At 46.2% G+C, this 18269-nt stretch overlaps 1 protein-coding gene across 1 annotated transcript; it reads right to left on the reverse strand.

Annotated features, from left to right (window-relative positions):
* Positions 1 to 3913: 3913 nt before the first annotated feature.
* On the reverse strand, positions 3914 to 5625 carry LOC136518169 (uncharacterized). Its single transcript, XM_066511832.1, has one exon. The coding sequence runs from the start codon at positions 5404 to 5406 to the stop codon at positions 4153 to 4155; it is 1254 nt and encodes a 417-aa protein (XP_066367929.1). The 5' UTR covers positions 5407 to 5625; the 3' UTR covers positions 3914 to 4152.
* Between the last annotated feature and the right edge of the window lie 12644 nt (positions 5626 to 18269).

Here is an 18269-nt window from a genome sequence, read left to right on the forward strand (position 1 = left end):
TTATATTCTAAACTAAATAGCCTAGTTCATAAAGTAGATTCTAATTTAGCTCAAATGAAAAGATCCAAACATACCATCAACTCAAATCGAGGGGAGCCGCAAACCAACACGAATCCGATGCGCACGGGAGTGAATTTGGCAAAAATTCTCCAACGGATTCGAAGCTGCTCGGCCTAGCCCATGCATAGCCGGTGACTGTGGGGTATGACCCCTAGTATCCACAGGATAAGACATGGACTGCACCATCAAAGGTGGTCCAACCCACAAGATCAATGTGTGTGGTGCACGGCACTAGTCGGCATGCACCGTAAGGCTACAAGAAGATATTGTAATACCAAATATGATATTTTCCTTGTAGTCCTCCCCCTCCAGAGTATATACGGAGAGGCAGGGGTCCCCTAGACAATATATCGAATCGGATGATACACAATACAATCAACAAAGACACAGGACGTAGGTTATTACGTTAAGTCGACGGCCCGAACCTGTCTAATCGCTGTCTTTTACGTTCTATGTCACCATCCAGTTTCCTCACACGCACCTCCACCGATTTATCTACTACCGTGGGCATATCCCTCGGTAGACTGCCGACCGTATTTCATCGACAGTGGCACGCCAGGTAGAGGGTGTGCGTGCTGATTCTGTGGCAGACCAGATGGGAATCTTTTCTTCAACCAATATCACCGACAACTCGGCATTCGGCGACAACTCGACGCTGGCACGCAGCGGATTGATTTCCTTGGCGAACGGCCGCACGTGCTGGAGTCCGATGCCTTGCCATACACCTCCAACAGACGCAACACGCGACAACAAGATCGGAGTCAAGCAATCTAAGAAAGCTAAGTCAAGTCGCTTTCTAATTAAATATTCTTATTATACTTCCATATATATCCGTATGTCTGCATGATTTCGATTGGGAGAAACCTAATCGCATCTTGTTATTGCTCGTGATTTATGATCGGATAGGCAAGATCGTTTCCACGGATCACGACAACCAGCAATCAGGAAAGGCGACTGGCGATAACACGATGTGGAGCAGTGTTTCCACCAAAGATGCTGGTCAGTCGTACAAGCTAATTGAAATAGTTGAAGAGATATACAAGCACATATGCATCTGGATCTACACCACCATGCAAGCAACCTCACGTATCTCAGACATGATCTCAGACTGCACCCTCGCCTTAGTCGGACACGCCCAAGGGCTTTGCCTTCCCACGCGGATTGACTTCGTTAGTCTCCGATTACGCACATTCGTCTACGACTCCGCGTACTCGTTCGAGCTGTCAAGCGAACCGTCCAAGCTGTCAAACGAGCCATCCAAATTACACCCATCTACTCGGACATCATGACTCGCCGACTCCTCTACTACACTCGGCGTCAATCAAGATAAGTCATGTTTTAATATTCTTCTAAATATTCTCTAATCTTCATATGTCTCCGATATCGCTCCATGCTGTTTTCTCCATAATTATTCTCCAAACGACTTTTTTCTCCGCGTATACCATCTTAAAGATGACACATGCTTTCGACTCAACAAATCCCCAAACAGTTATGTTGACACTCGGATGTCCCCAGAGACGGCCCTGTCTCTGGCTTCTCCCTTCACGCGCATGAGTGTGTGCCCTCTGCGTTACGGGTGGTCGACAGTGGCTCCTTGGCGACGCTTTGTTCTTCCTACACGTGCACGGGCTCCAGGCTCCGCGCTCTACGTTATGGTTAACGGGTTAGCCTGGATAGAAGACTCAGCTACAAACTAACTGTTCAGATGGTTTATATTAAATATAAACACTTCATCCAAAAACAAACATAATGTTCATCTACAACTGATCGCTGAGCTGAATACGTTATTTCATCACTACGGATTTTCCTCTGGGTTTCATATATTTTATTTTTACATCATGAACTACCCATTCTATATATTTTTTATTTCAGGGCCTAATTCAGTCAACGAGCTTACACTCAGGGACTGGATCCGTTAGGAAGGATAAGAGGATCATCGTTTGGGTGGTCGCGCCACCTGGCACTCGGACTTCACCACCGATCAACTGGTTGGACCGTTCGGTTCATGGACTTCATCGCTGACCAGTTGGTCGGACTGTTCGATGCTCACTTCTGCTCAGGCATTCACTTCACCGCTGATCAAATTGCTCGTTGCTTCGGCTTCATCGACAACTACGCTGGGGAGTGCTCGGCGCTTGGATTCTTCGTACAAGAGTCGCCAGGTAAGCTTGGGACTCCTTGGCGTTTGGATTTTGCTACGTCTCATCGCTGTGCTTTCAAGTTGCTCCATGTTGTTCGTATCAGGGTGCTGATCTTGGGCAACACGTCTAAGATCTTGATAAGTATATGATAGATGGCGTTGGCAAGCTTTTAGATTTATTTTCTTTGACCCTGCTATAAGATTTATTTATTCATCTTCCAGTAGGCTCGTGGACTAAGTGGCTACACTTCACTTGACGGTGAATGTAGTGTTTTTTTTCGATTTACCCTCCTTATTCACTAAGGAGTCTAAGTGGCTACACTTCACATAAGGTGAAGAATTTTCAAATTTTATCTTGAGCCCCTTACGTGCTTCTGGCAAGCCTTACTCGCGCAAGTTCGAGGCCTGCCGACCAGTTTGCTTCAATCTTCACCGCTCAGTTTACCAGTTAAACTGGTCGGTTTCAATCTTCACTACTAGGCTTCATGATAAACTACTCGGACTTGATCAAGACGACGACGCCAAGTGGATACAAGACGCTCGGGAAGTAGCTATGGAGGTATGACCCCTGATATCCACAGGACAAAACATGGGCCGCACCATCAGAGGTGGTCCAGCCCATAAGATCAAGGCATGCGGCGCACGACACTGATCGGCGTGCACCGCAAGGCTATAAGAAGATATTGTAATACCAAATATGATATTTTTCTTATAACTCTACCTCTCCAGAGTATATAAGGAGAGGCAGGGGTCTCTTAGACGATATATCGAATCGGATCATACGCAATACAATCTACAAAGACACAGGACGTAGAATATTACGTCAAGTCGACGGCCCGAACCTGTCTAATCGTTGTCTTTTACGTTCTGTGTCACCATCTGATTTCCTCACGCGCACCTCCACCGATTCATCTACTACTATGAGCATACCCCTTGTAAACTGCCGACCGTATTTGGTCGACAGGAAGCATCAAAACTGTACGACAATTACTGGACTCGTCGTCGGAGAAACGAAACTAAGGGGGTGTTTGGTTGCCCCTCCTAAATTTTAGTTGTTGTCCCATTAAATGTTTGGACATATGCATAGAGTATTAAATATAGACTAATTACAAAACTAATTACATAGTTTACGACTAATTTACGAGATGAACCTTTTAAGCCTAATTAGTTCATGATTTGATAAGGTAGTGCTACAGTAACATATGCTAATGACGGATTAATTAGGCTTAAAAAATTCGTCTCGCAGATTACTGACGGATTATATAATTTATTTTTTTATTAATATCCTAACACCCCATGCACATTCTAAATTTTAGTCACCGGATCCGAATACCACCTAACAACTTTGAAGGCGTTACTAGACAGGACGTCTTTAATAAATTCTTTCACCGGTGTGGAGTGGAGTGGAGTGGCTTGTGGCTGGCATCGAGCTGTAACTGTCATCACTCATGAAAGCGAGCTGAGCTCACTCTTACTCTCACTCTCGTTCTTGCGCTGCGTGCTCCTCTCTTCTTGGTTCATGGTCATGGTGGAAACTGGACACTGGAGCCGTAGCTTTCGTGAAAGCGATTGAGCAATCTCCTGTCCAGTCCTGCATATTCCCCCCAATTTCTTCATCTCACTAAATGCAGCATTTTCTACCTTGGTCAGCTCACTAGATGACTAGAATCCTCTTTGAAATAACACATCATTACTACTACTAATGACCTGCTAATAAATATATAGGAGTACTCAAAATAGACAAGGGTGAAGAAATTTACAAGAAATTCCAAGTGAATGCACATTTATATTTACACAGGAGCATGCATCTTTGCTTGGATGGAAAAAAAAATACTACTACACAGCAGAAGGAATGCCGATTTAACAGCAGAAGGAAACAAAAGGGGAAAACATTATACTGACGGGAGGGTCCCACCACCAGTCCCCCATCTCCATCACTCCACATCTCCATCTCAGTGGCCGGTCAAAGCCACCGCCGGCGCCGCGTGCCTCCTCCGGCCGCTGCTCCCTCCGTGGGCCCAGAAGCACCCGGCGGCCGTCGCATCGGCCGCGGGCCCCGCCGCCATCTTCGCGGCCGCGGTCGTCGCCGGCTCCGACTTGCACCGCTGCAGCACCAGCGGCCGCGCCGACGAGCACCGCAGCATCTCGTCCTCCTCTTCCTCGTCGTACGCATCGAACTCGTCGTCGTCTTCTACTTCATCCTCTTTTTCTTCTCCGCCCAGGATCAGCTGCGTCTCCTGTTGCTGCTCACGCGCCGCCGCCGCTCCTCCTTGTTGCGTCGTCACGCCGCCCTCGTCCGCCGCCGCCGGCTTCCGCGGGGAGGGCGAAGGCGAAGGGGACGGTGACGGCGACAGCTTCTCCGGCTTGCCGGCGGACGGGGACGCCGTGGCGGGGAGAGCGTCCCTGGTCGGCGACGGCGACGGTCCCAACCCCGCGGCGGTGGAGGGGAACCGGGAGGTGAGCGGCGACGTGCGGTTCTGCGGCGCGGACCGGCAGCGCATGAGGAGGAGCGCGTTCTTGGGCGGCGTCGTGGTGGCGGACGACACGAGCTGCGCGTCGTCGTCCTGCTCCTCGCCGTGGCAGCCGGCGTCGATCCCCATCTTGTCGCCTTCCTCCCGGCCGATCGATCCGAAGACCCCGACGCCGACCTGCATCTGCTCCTCCTCGTCCTCATCCTCCGCCCGGCGACCGCTCCTCGGATCGGCGGCCGTCTTAGGCGCCGCAGCAACAGCGACGTCCCTGCTGCTAAACACCCACGGCGACCGCCGGCCGCGCTCCGCCGCGGGAGCCTCCGGTGGCGGCGCCTTGTGCCTGCGCTTGCGCGAGTCGAACGCGAACAGCCCGCCGCACAGGAACGCCTTCTTTAGGCAGCGGCAGTAGTAGTAGTAGCCGCCCCTGGCGCCGGCGGCGCCGCCCTTGTCCCGCTCGGCCCCCGCCGACGACGATGCAGACGCATCAGGCTTCTTCCCCGCCTTGCGCATCCGCACCTGACCAATGCAGGTGACCTTGGGCGACGAGGGCTCCACCCCGTCGGCGGCGGCGCGGGTGCGCGCGCCGCGGGACACGAACATGGGCGACGTGGCCGGCGGCGCCCGGCGCGACCGCGCGCCCCGCCGGCTCTTGCTCAGCAGCAACCGAGCCAGGGCCGGCGGCGCCGGCAGCTGCGGCTTCTCCGCGCGCCCCGGGCTCGCCGCCGGCGGCTTCATATGGCTGGCTGGGTTGGTTGGCTGGCCGCAGCAGCGGAGGGAGAGGGAGAGGGAGAGATGGATGGGTGCTGCGCGCGCGGCCGCGAGCTGAGCGAGGTTATAGAGCGGCGGGCGGCGGGTGGGTGGCGCGCGCGCGCGCGTGCGGGCGAGCTGAGATCCTCCGGGGCTCGCGCTCCTTGCGTTGGAAACGTCGTGGGTGTGCGTGTCCTAGGATTCGCTCGGTGGTGGGCCTGGACCCGGTCCATGGATGCGTGGATGGATCTGTCCTGGCTACGCGTTTATGGCTGGGTGGGCTTCGTGGGGTTGGCCCGTGGGCAGTGCATGGACCGGGTCCACAGCCGTGGTGGTCGGGGGGTGAACATGAGTTGTACTGGCACGGCCAGGGAGAAGGATGGATGTGATTTGTGATGTGAACGATCTCGCCATTGCCAGCCATGCTGGCTGAGCCTCCAGGACCTCCATGCAGCTGTGCTTTTGCTTGCCGCCATGGATGGCACTGACACTGCCATGTGCGATGTGCCCTGGCCATGCACGATCCGTCGATCCAATGGCCTGTTTAGTTTGCAAAATTTTTGATGAAACGGTACTATAATACTTTCGTTGTTATTTGACAATTAGTGTCCAATTATAGTCTAATTAGACTTAAAAGATTTGTCTCGTAAATTTCGTCTAAACTATGTAATTAGTTTTATTTTTTATTTATATTTAATGTTTTATGTATGCGTTCAAATATTCGATGTGACGAAGAATCTTGAAATTTTTTGCAAAACGAGGTGGAACTAAACGATACCCAATCCAATCCTCCTTCGTCTACCTCTGGCTGGCTGGTGCAGTGCAGTGCTGGATGGATCCCTTTATTTCCGCACCCTGCCTGCATACCCGCCCGGCGCGGCTGCCGGCGGCTTGTTTATTTCACATCCATACGTCCCTCACTCTCTCTGCGCGCTCAGGCTCAGGTCAGGTCAGCCTCCTCCACGTCTTTTTTTTTTTCCAGGAGACATTTTCTTTTCTACTACTCGTACTAGGAGGAGTAGCTAGCTGCTCTGAGTTGAAAGGAAAGGAAGTGAAATGCTAGGGGGACCAATGCGCTAGGTCACCACCAACATCAGTACCGTACATGTACATCACTAGCGTCAAATGACCGTGAAACATCCAAGATCAAACAAGCACGGATTGGTTGGTCAACACCTATTGCACGGTAAATATGATCTACTACCATGCTAAACACGCCCGCTTTGAAGTTTATTAAACGAATAGACGGGTGACCTAAATCTCAATGAATGAAGGTTAAATTTGGCGCTCAACGCCCAAGCTACATGTTGTACCGTAACATGTTATCTATCATTTACAAACGTGAAAATAAAAGTAGCATCTAAGGCTTTCCACGGTATGGAAGTGAAGCCTAGTAAAAGTCAGATCCCGCCACGAAAAGACAGCACCGCTCTTCATCAGTTGCAGTGGCCAGTGGGCATGCAAAACCGGGCATCGCTTCCAGGCCCACCAACGCCAGCGATGGAACTCTCACATAGCCTCACAAAATACGTATTTTGCTAACTAGGCACCAACACCTATTTTTGTGCCGCTCCACGGATTCTCGGCAACGCTAGAAATTTGGCACCGCCAGCCACGGTGTGTAGAGTGACAACCCCCCCTCCCCATCGCCTCTCTCAATTCTAGGCATCGCTTTGGCGTCGCATTGTGTAGGGCCTAAATAAAACAATATAAATATGATGCCGGTTGATGATGCCATGGAAGAAATCTCCCATGTAAGACGTCTTTGTGCTCCACCATAAGTTGTGTCTTGCTCTAAGGACTTATTAAAACTAGAAGAAGAAAACATCTTCATCGCAGTTTTTTAGTGCCGGCTTAGGCCACCTTGAGCTCTTCCTTGTGAAGCATCCTTGGAGAGGTGCATGCGTTGCCTCCCACTGGTACCACTAGCGTTGGAGGCTTAGCCGGAGCCCAAGATGACGTCAACCATTATAAACGGGGCTGAAACAGTTGGTCAAACGTAGTAAGTTAAAAAGTACATGATTATATTAGCCTAAAAAGAAACGAGAGTGGCGCGTACCTACTCCTAGCTTGGAGCCATATGCGTGGACACACCCGGGTTCCCGTAGCTTCAAGAGGCCCATTGTCGTCGTCCTCCCTGATTGGACCAGCCGGCCGGCCGGGGCGTGCGGACGTGCGGTGCAGCCGTGCAAGGAAGCCTAACAGCACGGAGTATGGAGTAGTACTGCAACAGTAAAATAAAGGAGGTGTTGCACGAGTGGGTGCATCAGCAATGGCAGCAGCTTTCACTCACTTCACTCTTCCCCCCCCCCCCCCCCCCCCCCCCCCGACCCAAAACTAACCGTGTGTGCTCAGTCGATGGCATCTGTTTGATGATGATTGTTTAGTGATTTGCTGTCAGGGAGAGCACCCATCAAGGCCGTGCGTGTGCGTGCGTCCTTAGCTGGTGCCATGTGGAGGTGGAGAGAGCTCCCTCCTCTGTCTGGGGATCCGATGTGTGTTTGTGTGTGTGTGTTTGGATCCTGATCTGAGAGCCGGCCGTTTCTTTTTGTTCCCTCATGTGCTTAAACAATGCTAATGGTATCTTCCCCACTCCCCAAACAGCTAGCTAGTACGACTCTACTAGTAGCTAAGCTACTGCTTCCTCACCAAGGAAATGCAGGTCACTTGTGGTTGTGGTCTTGTGGACCATGTCTGGTTGGACCGAGGGCCCGTTTGGTGTCTCTCTGCCGGGAAGCCGCACCAAACGCAACAGTAACGAGGAACGTTTGATATATAGAGGCTGTAATGTAAAAGGAGTTTGTTTGGTTGTTACATGCGCCATAAGAGAGTCAGTTGATGATTTCTGTCCGTTTTCTCGCCACACCTGTGGCGCTGATTTTCTCCGCCTTAACTATGGCCGCGCCGCCACACCTGTGGCTTGGCATGACGTGGATGGCATGCATGGCCAACCGTATAAACTAATATAAGTGAAAAATCATCGTCATCGATGCAATTTACATTTGGATGGTTTCGGTACAACCTAAATCTTAGTTATTTCTAAACCAACAGCAAATGGCCCACTTGACTACTTGACAAGTGGCAACTAGAATAAATTAGAGGAGGTAAGAGCTAACTTTGAGTTGTAGAAGTTTCCCAACCTTCTCTCATCCCATTTATATATGTTTGTCCGAATTTGGTACTATGATACATTTGATTGGTATTTGTAAGTGTATAAATAGATATGTTTAGATTTTGAGTGTGAAATTAGTATCCTTCAGCAATGAGTCAAGTTGATCACGTCTTGGTTAATGATATTGAGGCAAATCCTTTTTCTTCTTGTTTTCCAGTTTCCACCATTGTTTGCCTGTGCAAGTTGATTGATTGCAAATTAATTAAGAGGGATTCGTTTTGTATTGATCTTTTTCCTTTTTCAAATTCGGAGCTGCACACATCAACAAGTGCGCAACTTTTGATTTGGACTGAGATGATCGTTAATATCGACGGTGCATAATCTTTTCTCTTTTAATCGATTAATCTCGCAACTTTTAGCTAGGCCCTCTCAGCAAACATGGTGACTTCATTTTAACCTCTTGTAACAATAAGATAACATATCATCTCCACTCATACTCTACGTTGAGTAAATAGTTAATTATATTTGACAAGGTTTGTGAAACGGTATGTAAATACAAGCAAATGAGGTTCATTCATTGCTCACATACATTCTTTTGTAATCCAAATAAAATTTCAGAACTGGGCAGAAGAGAATAAATAACAACAAAATCTGGAGTTTGTGTGTGACCATGGAAATGGAGGATTCCTTTATGTACGCGACTCAATAGTACGGGTACATGCATTTCCCCCCTGACTGTACAATGCAAGTACCATAAACACCTACTATGTCACCTTTCTTGAAAAGCACGCACAGCATCAAACCGGCACAAGATACAGCCCTGCTCGCTTAAACTATTTCAGCCGTACTTTTTAGCTAACAAATAATATTTTTTCTCACAATAAATCAACATAAATATCCACGTAGGCCAAATTTCAGCGATACTAATAAGCATCGCTGCCCTTTCCCAACATGCTAGGCAGAGGCCATGAAACAAAAGGGATTAGGCAAACTAGGGGTCGGTCCTACAGCTACAATCAATACGAGTCAAATGGAAGCATACAAAAAGGGTTCTATCCAAGAAGAATCCAGCACAATTAGGGACAGGACATATAGTGTATGAGTAGCATCTAGGGCATGCATAACATGGTGATCTTTTTTACAACAAAATTTGGAGTGTGACTCCATTTTTTTTTTTTACTTTTTAGCCCCCTGTGGATGCAGAAGTTCAATTTGTACGTACCCCTTGTATGCATGGCAAACGAATTTTATTGGACTGTGCCAAACCTGCAACAGGAAGAGAATAATTAGTGCACACAGGGACAGGGCTGGCTAGCTAGGTCGTAGCTAGCTAGTGGCCTAGTGCCATTATTTACTTTGAGACGGTACGGTGTACCGGACTGGACAGCACGTACGGTAACATCCTTGCGATCACGGCTAGCCGTATGTCTCCCACAGCACGAATGACGTAGCAAACAGATCCATCAGAGGTGCATGAACAACAAGGCAAGAGTGACGATAATCTGCTTGCAAAGAGGGGTCGTCACCATGATCGTACCTACAGTTGATATTCCAGGAGTAAACCAAACAGCCCTGTAAGCAAAGAAAGAGAGGTGTCGCCGCGAATCATTTCTGTAGTAGTGATTCTTGCTCTAAGAGCTGCTTGGCCTTGAAATCCCGATAAATTTATTGAGTGTACTCCGTACACATCTAGGCTCCACAGACCAAATCATGCATCATCATCAAAGACAATATGGCGGCCTCTCCTGGACGGCACTCCAGGAATACCACCTGACCCTGTGACACACCGTGGAGAACGTTCAGCTAAACGAGCAGCCGGACAAGCTTGTATGGAGATGGACTGCGGACGGGACTTATACAGCGAGTTCGGCATACAGAATGTTGCACCACGGTCCACGGCACCACCTCTTCCCGCGGCCACCGGCTTGTTTGGAAGACATGGGCTCCGTTAAGGGTGAAGATCTTTCTGTGGCTGGCACTCAGACGTCGTCACTGGGCCGCAAATAGACGTGCTCGTCACTGCCTGGAAGCTAGGGATACATGCTTCCTCTGCGATCAAGACCAAGAAACAATCGACCATATCATCGCAGCGTGCCCATTCACAAGACAGCTTTGGCATCACATCCTCCAAGCTCTTGGCCTTCAGTTACCTGCAGGGACAGGCTAGCTCATCTCTTGCCTGGTGGCAACGCATCCGGTCATTGACCAATGTACAGTGGCGCAAAGGTCTCGACACACGCTATTTGCTTTGGTCTCTTGGTAGGTTTGGAAAGAGCGGAACGCAAGGTACAGTGGCGCAAAGGTCTCGACACACGCTATTTGCTTTGGTCTCTTGGTAGGCTTGGAAAGAGCGGAACGTAAGGTGCTTCTGCGACGCTACGGCAACAGTCGTCGACCTGCTCCAACTCATCAAGATGTAGGCTGATCGATGGATTGAAGCGGGCGCCGCCGGGCTTGCAGAACTAGCTAGGGGTTAGCCATGCCTAGGGTCTGCTTTTCAGTCATGTAGCCCTGAATGTGCAGCCGGCTTAGCCGGCAAAATCTTGTATTTCAATTTGCTTCCTTCTTGATGAAAATGATGCGCAAATCTTCTGCGTTTTCGAGAAAAAATCATCATCAAAGAAATACTGTAGAGACGAGAAATGACAAAGAAATAAAAGTGATTTCGGATAAACGCGCGCACGAAGAATTTTTGAACAATAAAAGTGGCCATATATCATTCAAGATACTAAGTCTAGTACTAGGTCTTAGGTTTTTTTTTTTTGAGGGGAAGTACTAGATCTTAGGTGGTTGTAGGCCGTACGTGGCATGCATGGATGGGGGCGTACACGACACATGGCGTGGGCCAAGGCCAAGGCCCAGCAGGGCCCAGTACGTTGTGCGGCTAGCAAGGCATCACCAGGAGCCGCGTCTGACATACGGCACGATCCAGCAAAACCTTTTCCGTTCCTCCTACGCTGCATGCAGCTAGTAGCACTGCATGTCTGCATCGCTGCAACTTTTTTTTTTTTCCTTCATCATTCATCTTCATCTATGTATATATTTCCCTGTCCGTTTTGGATACGTGTTGCAAGTAAACTAGCTATGTTACACTGTAGATGTAGATTAAAAAAAGGGAGATACAAAGTCACATGTTTTTTTTTCCATTACTTGGATAGTGTTTTATTAGCTGAATATATATACTTCGATAGTGTTTGGATGTGTGTGTCTCTCACTCTTGGATTGGATGCCCACCTTTCTTGGTCTCTCTTCTCATGAGTCATGAGAGATTGAGAGGACCTCACATCATCACCTATACTGCAGCTAGCATATACTCCTATGGTAAAGCAAGCCCCCTCCTCATAGAGCTAGGGTGCCAACCGCCAAGTGAAGGAAGGGGTCACTTCGCTATGGTGATCTATCTTATCTTGATAGGAGTGGTACATGTATATAGTATAGGACAATGATGAGTTTTGGGGTGTATATAGATGTCACTTTACATATACATACATCCATTCGAGAGCCTCGCAAAAGGAAAGAAAGATTATTCCATTATGGTGCACTGAAAAAAATAAATCCAGAGTCAAGACTCAAGACCTCCATAATGGAGTACTATTGAAGTCAAAGACAGGAGTAAATAAATGGATCGATCGAGACTATTTCCGAATAGGCACATAGAGAATAGAGAGATGCATGCTTGAGCATGACGATGAGGGCCACTATTTCTGAACAGGCACACACAGATGGATAGATATGCATGATGGACCATGAGGGTCAAACCGTACCATAGTAGATACGAACTATGCTCTGGTACTACATAGATTCACAATTGGTGATAAGGCAGTTGAGATTTACAGTTAAACGACGGTGCACAGGTTCAGCACAGCACAGTGTGCAGATACAGCGTTTCTTTCTTTCTTTCTTTCTTTCTTTCTGTGTGAATGGAACAGCTTGTACACCTGGTTTGCTCAAGTCCGTTCCTTGCCGCATATATACATGCATATATGACCGAACATATTCTAGAAGTTTGAGCAGCATTGTTAATTATAGGCATTAACATGCAGAGTATGTTTGTTAACTGACTCTACCAGAACGTACAACAAGCTAAGCTTAAGTAAAATCGGAGCAGACACGGTGTCACTCACATGCGTCTCCAAATAGAGGTGTGGGCGCATGACCGTGTGGGAGCATCAGATCAGAGCATGCATGCTCCCTCAAAAAAAAAAGAAAAAGAAAGAAAGATAGCATGCATGCATGTTACTGGTAGGGTACAACCCTATTCGTTTGTGCTTGTTTGGCTGATAAGTCATGACTGAAAGTACTGTTGGCTGATTTGGTGTGAGAGAAAAATACTGTTCGTTGGCTAAAAAAGTACGGTTTATAAGTCAAAAGCCCAAACGAACAGGGCGGTGATGGTCCAATTAAACAAAGTCAACTTACTCAACTGCGGTGTAATAACGTTGGGTCTGATCGGATCCTCCATGTTGTTGGGCCCGGGCGCCTGGGCTTGGTTTGGTTATACATTCTGTTTGCTACAGGCCCACACATGGCTTTGGGGGCACCTCAAGAGCAAGAACTAGCTAGGCTAGCCCGTTGATGCCATTGCCAAATAAAGCAGCAAACCGCGTACATGATTTCTTTTCTTTTTTCGAAAGATCCGTTACCGGCTTTCATTGATAAGAGGATAGCATAATAATTACAAGAGACTTTAGCGCGAGAGGCGCCCTTTTTGCATGGCGTTCACACTGAAGTGAAGGCCTTGCCACCCCTACTTAGTGTAGTTCAGATTACATATATCTTATAACAACAGCAGCTAAGTAAGTAAAGCATCATCTAACTAAGACACCCCTGGCCCAGCTCGAAGAGCTTGCCAAGTCGATGGTACCACCTCTTCTAGGCATTTGCTTCCCGCTCTAATCCACGCTTTGGCCTCATCTTGGATTGAACGAAACACCTGGTCCGGAGATCTGCCATTCCTGCTGAAAATTCGATTGTTTCTTTCCTTCCAGATTTCCCATGTAGTTAACATCACCATTGAGCGTACTCCCTCCAACTTGACCCTCGGTGCATTGTTTGCCAGCTCTAGGAACCTACCTGCCCCTCCAATTTCCCGGTCTCATCGTTGTCGCCGTGATCCATAAGCCGACCCGATCCCAGATCTCTCTTGGGAAGCAGCATTCCTGGAACAAGTGCGACACCGTTTCTAAGTTTCTGATACACAGGGGGCAGAAGTAATCATTTGGCCATCCTCCGATTTGTAGGCGCGCAGCCGTCCATAGTCTATTCTGGAGCATCAGCCAAATGAAGAATCGACATTTCGATGGCGCTTTTGTCGTCCAGGTGCACTTGGCTGTCATGGATGTAGTCATTCCTACGAACTGCAGTTTGCATGCCGAGCTCGCCGTGTATTGACCATTAGAGCTGTGCAGCCAGTAGCAGAATTGTGCCTTGAAGGCGCTCCCACAAGGACACAAACTCCATAATTATCCTTTCAGTCATATTGTGATCCACGTCTGTCACCCATTTGTTGTCCGTAAGTGCATCCTTAACCGATCTATTCTTCCTTTTGGAGTGTTTGAACAAGGTAGTGTATATCGTTGCAGGTGCTTCTCCTTGTAACCAGCGGGAGGACCAGAAATTAGCCCGTTCTCCGTTACCTATTGTCGCTGTTGTTGCAGCATACACGATTTCTTTTCATGTGTATAAAATCCGTGCATTGCAACAGAAATAAAAAACAGCAATATCATGATCATTCAAATTTAAACATATCTTGTACTATTACCAGAAAACGATATTTTGAGTGTCATGTCCGTGACATTCTGTTTTGTAGTCAATCGTCACTGCTACATGAGTCTTTACGAAGAACGAACAATTTGCAGATAATTGAAGTTTTGATGCGAATCAAAACAATCTAGTTCGTACCGTAACAATCGTGTTTATTACGACTACCTATTCTACTACGTCTTGTGTCTGATGCGCCTAAAATAGTCTTACAGTCCTCAGGGACTTAAAGATCTCCTGAAACTTCCATCATATAGACAATAGCTGGATCACAAAGTCCCTTCACAGACTATCCTGTGCAAAGTCAGATATGAAATCTGAAAGTATCTCATATGCCAATGTGTAGCATACTTGCATTATACAAAATAATAAATTGAAAAGTGCATATGACCGTGAAACAACGTTTACATCCACCAAGAATAGTTCTTGCATGAAAATTGTGACCCTTTGTGCACGTGACTTGTGTGTGGAACATGACAGAATCGTAACAGACACAGAGGACCAAGAATCAGTTGTTGCCTATTCACATTTCCACAAAAAAGTAAAGAGCAAAGATCAAATGAGCCAGCCAGCGAATCAAAGGCATCCCTAACCTTCTTTTGCTGGATACGTAAAGAACTAAAGATGGAGAGAGGGTGCACATTGGTGACAAGTTATATGGCGATTTAGCATATCCCTATTTGGTACAGCTTATTTGGGATGTGCTTCCCAGATAAGCTGCACAAATAGAGTAAAAGCGACGATCAAAATAAGCTGGTCTGATCCAGCTTCTGCTTTTTAGTATAAATGAGAGTTGTGGGAATAAGCGTGGTCAGAATAAGCTGCTGAAAAACGTAGCATTTGGCTGTTGATTTCAGCTTATTTTGGCCATAAGCAGCTTATAAGCTGTACCAAACAGGCCTGCAGTTTTACAACTTTATAAAGGAGAACAAGAACAGGACTGAGGCTTAACTTCATGAGACTACTGGTATGGTAACAGGTTAGAAATGGAGCATGGCTCAAGCATGACCTTCAAAATAACTTCCGCGTAAAGACAGTAGATGAGAGATAAGAGGTTCAACATTATTTCATCAAGTAGTCATGACATGATTACTTAAAATTATTGACCAGTATGATTCATTACAGAAATTATCAACATGAATCCAAAATAAACGACATGGTTCGGTACTTCTTTTAGATAAAAATGGGGAAAAAGTTTCGGCTTCAGCCATCTTTAGTCCACAATTATTATACTACAAAGATGTAGCAAAAGCTACCAAATCCACAGGTAAATGGTCATGACAATAGTCCCACAAACGCAAACCTTAAAAACCAATTGTGCATGAAAAAAACGTGACCCATATACGAAGTGAAGATCTACATTGTTGTTGACTATATTGATCGGCATGCAGGAGTCATCATCTCCTTTTGGTCATTATTTCGTTGCAAGCACTCATAATCAGAACCAATGCACCCCCTAAATAATACCTGCAAATAAGACTTTTGGTTAACATTTACTGTCAAATACTAACTCATTCCTTCTGAGCCACATTGCCCAACACAATAATGCGGATGCCCTGTCGACATTGTAAGTCTAATGCTGGATCCCATCTTTCATCCTCCAGTGATTGACCACATCATTCGGTGATGTAGAGTTGAAGGTAAACTGAAATGCATGCAAAAAAAAAGCACACTGACAAAGAAAAGAGAAGTTGTATAGTTTGATTGCAATTGCAGAAGTTGGAAAATTTTGCTTCAATTATACGTTCTTCTATTCAAATTTCCCTTGGTGAGAATAGCTCCTCTTTTTTGTTAATACCACATAAAGGTTTGAATCTTTAAAAGGCTGAATTTCTTTATTCAGAATTATAAGAGCATATGTTAGAATGAGTCTACCAGCAAGTTATCCTTGACTTGATTGAGCTACCTCCATTTACTATATATATAAGGCTATTCAGTAGCCGGCTACAAAATAAGTTATTCTGTAGCCACCTCCATTTACTATAATTTTATATACTAATTTACCATAATGTCAATACATATTTACGATAGTTGGGTTACTATAACATATGGAGATATTTACCATAACGTTATATTAAACCACTTAGTAAGGAGTTACTATAATCTCGTAAATTAACATAGTAATTATCATAACTCAAAGTGGCTACAGAATAAGTTATTCTGTAGCCAGCTACAGGATAGTAGTTCTATATATATATATATATATATATATATATATATATCGGGGTTATCACACGAAAGGATCCGGTTGCAGAGATAGCTAGGAGAATCGGCTGTGACTTCTGCGTGGACTACACGTTGTCAGAGCATAATCACAACAACGGAGGAGGAATCTAGTGCTGTCTGTTTCCTTCGGAATGACAAAAATGACAAAAGATAAAATGAACCAAGGAAACAAATGTAGCTTGTATAGGGAGCGTACGATAAAGAACTAAAGACGGAAAAAGAGTGACAGAGCTGGCTATATATGGTAATTTAGCATCATAGTCTGGTATATTACTTTCCATAAAAAAGCTTATTTGGTTAATCACTTAATCTCTAAACCGAGGGGATTGGAGGTGGTTATCGGAGATTCAACCCCCTTCAAGTCAAAATCCCCCTCCAATCCCTTAGCTAAAATGCTAAATACTCCCTCGGTCCGATAGTTTATAGGATGCATCTTTCGCAAAAAAAAAGTGTATAGGATGTCTCCAAAAGAGTCAGCAGAACTTAAGACCCAGTTGCAAGAATAGCTTGACAAAGGCTATATCAGGTCTAGCTCGTCTCCATGGGGATATCCTCCTATCTTTGTGAAAAAGGACAAAACTTTGAGGCTTTGTGTTGATTATACGCTTAATGAGGTAACTATAAAAAATAAGTACCCTCTTCCTCGTATTGATCTCCTCTTTGATCAGTTTGCGGGAGCTAAAGTGTTTTCCAAGATTGATCTCAGATCTAGGTACCATCAAATTAAGATTCGACCTAAGGATGATATGATTGTTTTCACAACTCGATATGGTCTTTATAAATATCTTGTCACGTCCTTTGGTCTAACCAATGCTCCAGCTCACTTTATGTACCTAATGAACTCCGTGTTCATACCGGAGCTCAACAAGTTTGTTGTTGTTTTAATTGATGACACCTTGATCTATTCCAAAACCAAAGAAGAGCATGCAAAACATCTATGTGTTGTTTTGAGTCGCTTGAGAGAACACCAGCTATATGTGAAGTTCAGTAAATGTGAATTCTGGCTCGAAAAAGTATCATTCCTTGTCATGTCTTGTCTGCCGAGGGTGTTGCTGTTGACCCTGGCAAGGTGAAAGAAATCCTTGATTGGAAACCACCAACCACTGTCCTCCAAATTTGCAGTTTTCTCGGAATGGCGGGATATTACCATCGTTTCATCCCAGGCTTCTCAAAAATATCAAAACCTATCACTGAGCTTAAGGAATCAAGTCAAGTTTGTCAGGTCACCCGAATGTGATGAAGGTTTGGACTTTAAAGAAGCTTTTGACCACTACTCATGTTCTAGCTCAGCCAGACATTGAGAAGTCTCACTGCAACCGTCTCATAGCGAGACCATTGGATAGCACTTTGTGTCAAGAGATGAAGAAGTTGAATTTGGAAATCTTTCAACATGGAACCTGGGCTAATGTTGCTATTAAGTCTACCACTGAGGATCAGATTGTTGCTGCTCAAAGTGAAAACAAAGGGATAGCTCACATTAAAGAAAAAGTTATCAGCATGTTCGGTTGGCTGGTTCATATCGTTGTTGGTTCGTGAAGAAGTACTGCTGACTAGTTTGTGTGAGAGAAAAATACTGTTCTGGCTGAAAATTTACGATCGTTTATAACAAGCCACAGCCAAACGAACAGGCTGTATGGCAGGAGGTTTCGTGTTTCCTGATTGATGACAAAGGTGTCCTTTGGTTCAAGAACGGTCTAGTAGTACCATAAGTAGTAGCACATCCATCGGATTGGCATGGGCAATCCACGACGGC

Source organism: Miscanthus floridulus, chromosome 17, assembly GCF_019320115.1.
Source record: "Miscanthus floridulus cultivar M001 chromosome 17, ASM1932011v1, whole genome shotgun sequence".
Taxonomy (NCBI): domain Eukaryota; kingdom Viridiplantae; phylum Streptophyta; class Magnoliopsida; order Poales; family Poaceae; genus Miscanthus; species Miscanthus floridulus.

What these genes read in the sequence shown, in the direction of transcription:
- LOC136518169 (XM_066511832.1), bottom strand. Translation starts at nt 5,406, where the DNA reads ATGAAGCCGCCGGCGGCGAGCCCGGGGCGCGCGGAGAAGCCGCAGCTG.